Here is a 4,928-nt window from a genome sequence, read left to right as displayed (position 1 = left end):
ACCATAAGAGTTATGTTAGAGGATTACAGTTATAATATTTTATCACCAACTTCACAATGATTGAGCTGTATGTTGAGCAGTTTTGATATGTATGAGCTGTAAGAGATATTGTTGCTTCTCACTCAGATTGTTAGGTTTTATGTTTAGAGGCCATTCTTTTAAAGCCTAATACTGCAACAACAACAAAAGTGGCCCTTCTTTTACTTTAAATTGGACGGTATCAATACTATTCATTTGACTTGAATCGTCTTTTGGGGTGAAATGTCATTTTTTATAAAACCATTCATTCATGATTTTTTTACTTTACGACATGGTATTTATCTCCAATATAACATGTTGTGTACTTCTGACCATGAGATTTGAGACCAATGTCTTGTTTGCCTGTTTTCTTCTTCTATAAAATGTATTTTATCAACAAGGTTTGTAGAATCTGAACTGATCCTGCTGTACAGGTACATGTGGATTTCAGCCAGGTTCTGTGAACATGCACACAGCACATGATTCCTGGAGCAGCACTGCCCCCTAGTGATTCCTCACAGACAATACACTCTCCAGTCTTCAGTTATTTATTGGGAGCTTGGCAGGTACAACATCACAGTATTCCCAATGTTCTCTTAAATATATAAAACTGTACTTAAGTAATCATTTGTCAAGTGTACTGATCTACTGTTAGAGATATGAATTAGTCAGGATTGGTATGGTGTTTGTCACAGTCTGTTTATGCAAGCGTCTTCAATATTAGCTAAGCTGAGATGTCAACCAAACACTGCTTGAAATATTACAAAATATCCAAAATCACTATGCAAACATCTTTAAGGCACGATTGTGTAGGAAACGATGCAGCACTTTGGTAAGTTTGATAAATGAGATGGACTAAAATGCAGGAATGTTCACTGAAACCAAAGTGTTTGTCACCGTAGAAGTCGTGTTCTGTAACACACGTGATGATCCTCCCCACAGACTCTGTGTTCAGGGAGGAGTCACACCGTCCAGTTTCACAAGGATTTACATGATTATGGAGTGAGTGTAAATGTGATGTGAACATTCCTCCTGGAGAGGATTCCTCTACATCAGGGGGGTCCAAACTGCCCAACTGTGGCCCTGGGTCCATTTCTAATTGGCCCTCAGCTCATTCTAATGGAATATGGCCCCTACCTGATACCTCTTAAATATATGTAAACAAATATAACACACTATTTATGTGTTAATTAGCCCAATTTCTCAATACATTCAGTCATTTAAAGTTGATAAATTGTTCTAACAAATCTTAGTTGATAGAAAAGCAGCCCCAATAAGTTATTTGAATAACAAGCTTGAAATATACCCTTCATATTTTCCCTTATTGTCCCCCCTTCAATACAGGGCTGTGCAGGGAGATCAATGTGAGGCTTCAGACCTGCCAAACCTTTTTGGAACAAAATGGTAATAATTAATGGAAAGCTGTGACATAGGCTGTTTTTTTTCTCTAAGCAAGTTCAATTAATAAGAATAATTGACCTACATTTGATTGGTTTCACCTCTCAGCTCTTGGTATATTTTTCTGCGTGTTGCCTTCAGTGAAAGAAGTTTGGAGACCCCTGCTCTACATGTTCTGTATGAAACTGAGGCAGCTGTGGCCCCTCGGAGGCCCCTGAGTGTGGCTGCTGTCCGCTCACTCTCACGCCTCTCTGGCTGTGTAAACAGCCCCCCCTCCGTCACTGTTAACAGCCCATAGCCGTCCTAGCTGGTGCCGGGCTCCGGAGAACTGGTGTAGGGGGAGGTGGACGAGACCGAGGCCAGTCTCTCCCTGCTCTCGACCCCCCCGCCCCCAGTCACCCTCCACTGGAGGATGCAGGTGTCCTTCCCGCCCATGGAGAGGAGGTGGGAGTCGCTGTGGGTGAAGCACACGTTGGTGACGTGGCTGCCGTGGCCCCGGTACTTGTGGCTCGGTGCCTGGAGAGGAAAGAAATAACAGAGGTTTCCAGCTGTAGTCTGGCTGTGGTTTTCTCCATGAAATAAACATTCTTTACCCTCAGCTTGCTGACATTTTAAAATAATTTTATTTGTGACTATTTGCATTAGTGAGAATGATTGTTTTTGGTATGTGTGTTGTTGTGGTATTCGTAAAACTTCAGAAAAAATATAGCAATTTACAACATATTCACGGTATGAACATTTTTGATACAAAATCATCAGTAATGTGAATTTATTGTGGATATAGACAAATAAAAATAAGCTGTTAGTCTGGTAAATTCAGAAAATGACATCACTTTTTGTAATGCAGCCTTTAAAATCACGAAAAGACAGAGATTTACAGTAAGATGATATCTAGATTTGTTTCACGATATTGATATATAAAATTGATGTATTGGCAGCCGAGCTTGTGGAGTAATGGATTACGTAATCAGGAAGGATACAACAGAAGGTAACTGTATTCCCTTACAGTTATATACAAAAATAACTAATGGGGGTAACAAGCAGGATTACAGTGTTACAATACATTTGAAATAAATAAAAGATCAGTATATTATAGGGAGACGTACAACCGGAATTTTCTTTTTGGTTTTAATTTAGGCTACTTTAATTTAAGTATCATTTCTTTTTTAAATCCTGTGTTTGCTTTTAATTATTCTATTAAACTAAAACCTTTATAAATGAATATTCTGTAGTTTAAGAGGACACGCCTTTTATCCTAAATATCTTGTTTTCTTCTTTACTAAGGTCACATTGTTCTGTTGTCTTACATAACACACTTTAGTATAAAACGTCTTATTGTTATTTATTTTCTAATGTATTTTTTTGCATTTGACATTATTGGAATCTGAAAGTAACTTCAAGTAATCAGGTTGGACAACTTTTATATTGTGATGCTCAGATAAGGTTACTGATTAAATGTTTTACAGGTAACTAATAATTGTAAAGGATTAGATTTTTAAAGTAACCCTCCCAACCCTGTGCCCAGCCCTATAATACAATGTATTTATTTGTTCTCTACAAGCAGACAGAGCGGCTGTGTGATAGTACCTTGGGTTTGGGGCAGGGGTACTGGAAGAGGTGGACCTTACAGAAGTCGTCGGCCACAGCCACCATCCTCTCACTGTGAGAGCGGCACAGAGCGTTGATGTCCGTGCCGTCAGAGCCCTCCAGCCACACACCTGCAACTCCAACACCGTCAACACATCTACTGTAAACTTCAAACAGTTACAGCACAATAAGCAGAGGAGTATCTCACCCATCACATGGAAGCCCAGCACACAGGTGTAGGAGGCCCATTCTCTGTCTTTGCTCTCGAAGCGATTCCTCAACAGTTTACAGCCGGCTGCGATGTCCCCTGTCACAACACATGATATTACAGTCAGAACACTATCAGCACGCCGTCTCAGGATTTAGAAATGTAAACCTGTTCACTTACAGTAAAGGATCTCGTAGTCGCCTGAATTAGACATAATGTACTTTCCATCTTTGGACCAATCCAGGTGAGTTATGAAGCTGGAGTGACCCTGATTGGACAAAAAAAAACAGAGGCAGTTACTCATAATGCTCTATAACTCAACTGTGAGAGTTAAGGGGAAGGATGGTTTTATACTATTCTTTTCTTATTTTCAATGAGTAGCACCATCCAAAAATGAGTTAGACCACCTGGAAATCATTTCCAAATTCTCTGGGGAAGAAGTGAGTGCTAGTGAGGTAATATCGGTTAGAATACGAGTATACATTACATTTTGTCTTCTGATTGTCTGTTTTAAGATTCAAATCTGAAATAAACTGTCCTTTTTGAATGTGTCTCTGTTTCCCATTGTGACTCGGGCCGTGCCCATCAGCTGAGTTTCTGGGTCAGGTTCAGGTCTCTCATTTCATTCAGAGTCTTGTATACATGTTGAGTCTCAGACATAAAGCTTTAGAACACCTCACTGATCTAGAGTTTAATTTGTTTAAAGCCTATGTAATTAATTTCCTACATATGCTTGTGAGAGTAGCTTTTAGCAAACGTCCCTCAAACAGGAGGAAATAGTCTATTTGTTGGGGACTAGTTTCAGTGGCGCATGAATACACATTTGATGCTGTAGCGAGTGTTTGTTGCTGCAGGACAGTGTATCTGGGACTGATTAAAATGAAACCTCAGTGTGTGTTTGTGATAATAAAGGAACATTGAAAACAGTGAGACTCGTTTGTGTTGAATCTTTTTTGAATGTCACACTGGATGAAGATATGTCAGGCTTTTGGTACACATACATGCTTGTTAGTAGGTTAATCAATTTTTTGTGTGGGTCTCTTTTAACCGCCTTCGCTTTCTCACTGTCTCCATCCCCTCCAACTCATAAAGCTGGCAATGTCCTTGATCTCATATTCTCAAGGAACTGCTCTACTTCTAACCTCTCTGTAAACCCGCTCCACACATCCGATCACTTCTTCATTTCATTCTCTCTACCCCTTTCCAAACATAAAAAACTAATCTCTTCTAATTCTGCACCTGTCCGCCGTAACCTCCGTTCCCTCTCCCCCTCTACCTTTGCCTCATCGGTGCTCTCAGCCCTCCCTTCCTCTGACTCGTTCCAACTCCTGCCTCCAAACTCTGCTGCAGAAACTCTCCTCTCTACTCTCTCATCCTCTCTGGACTCTCTCTGTCCTCTCACATCTCGGCAGGCTCGTCAGTCCCCTCCTGCTCCCTGGCTAAATGACGCACTGCGTGCTAATAGAACCATCCTTCGGGCAGCAGAGCGGAAACGGTGGAAATCCAGACACCATGACGACCTCCTAACCTATCAGGCTCTCCTCTCCTCTTTCTCTGCTTCCATCTCTCAGGCAAAAAGCACTTTCTTTCAAGATCAGATAAAGTCTTCCTATTCCAATCCCCAAAAACTATTTTCCATCTTCTCCAGCCCCTTGGACCCCCCCAAAGCCCCTTCCCCCTCCTCCCTTCTGTCAAGCGACTTTGTTAACCACTTTGA

The 4,928-nt window shown here is 40.9% G+C and overlaps 1 protein-coding gene across 1 annotated transcript; it reads right to left on the bottom strand.

Moving 5' to 3' along the window:
* Window positions 1–548: 548 nt before the first annotated feature.
* LOC104960217 (echinoderm microtubule-associated protein-like 3) lies at window positions 549–3,479 on the bottom strand (the record flags this gene model as incomplete). The annotated part of the gene is made up of 4 exons (XM_010788195.1): window positions 549–1,932; window positions 3,004–3,134; window positions 3,212–3,310; window positions 3,392–3,479. Coding segments are annotated over 4 exons (531 nt in total), but the record flags the coding sequence as incomplete, so codon positions are not given.
* Window positions 3,480–4,928: the final 1,449 nt, after the last annotated feature.

Source organism: Notothenia coriiceps, unplaced genomic scaffold (genome assembly GCF_000735185.1).
Source record: "Notothenia coriiceps isolate Sejong01 unplaced genomic scaffold, NC01 NC01_scaffold00031693, whole genome shotgun sequence".
NCBI lineage: Eukaryota > Metazoa > Chordata > Actinopteri > Perciformes > Nototheniidae > Notothenia > Notothenia coriiceps.
Note: the sequence above shows the minus strand (reverse complement) of the source record. Positions and strands in the feature narration are given on the sequence as shown.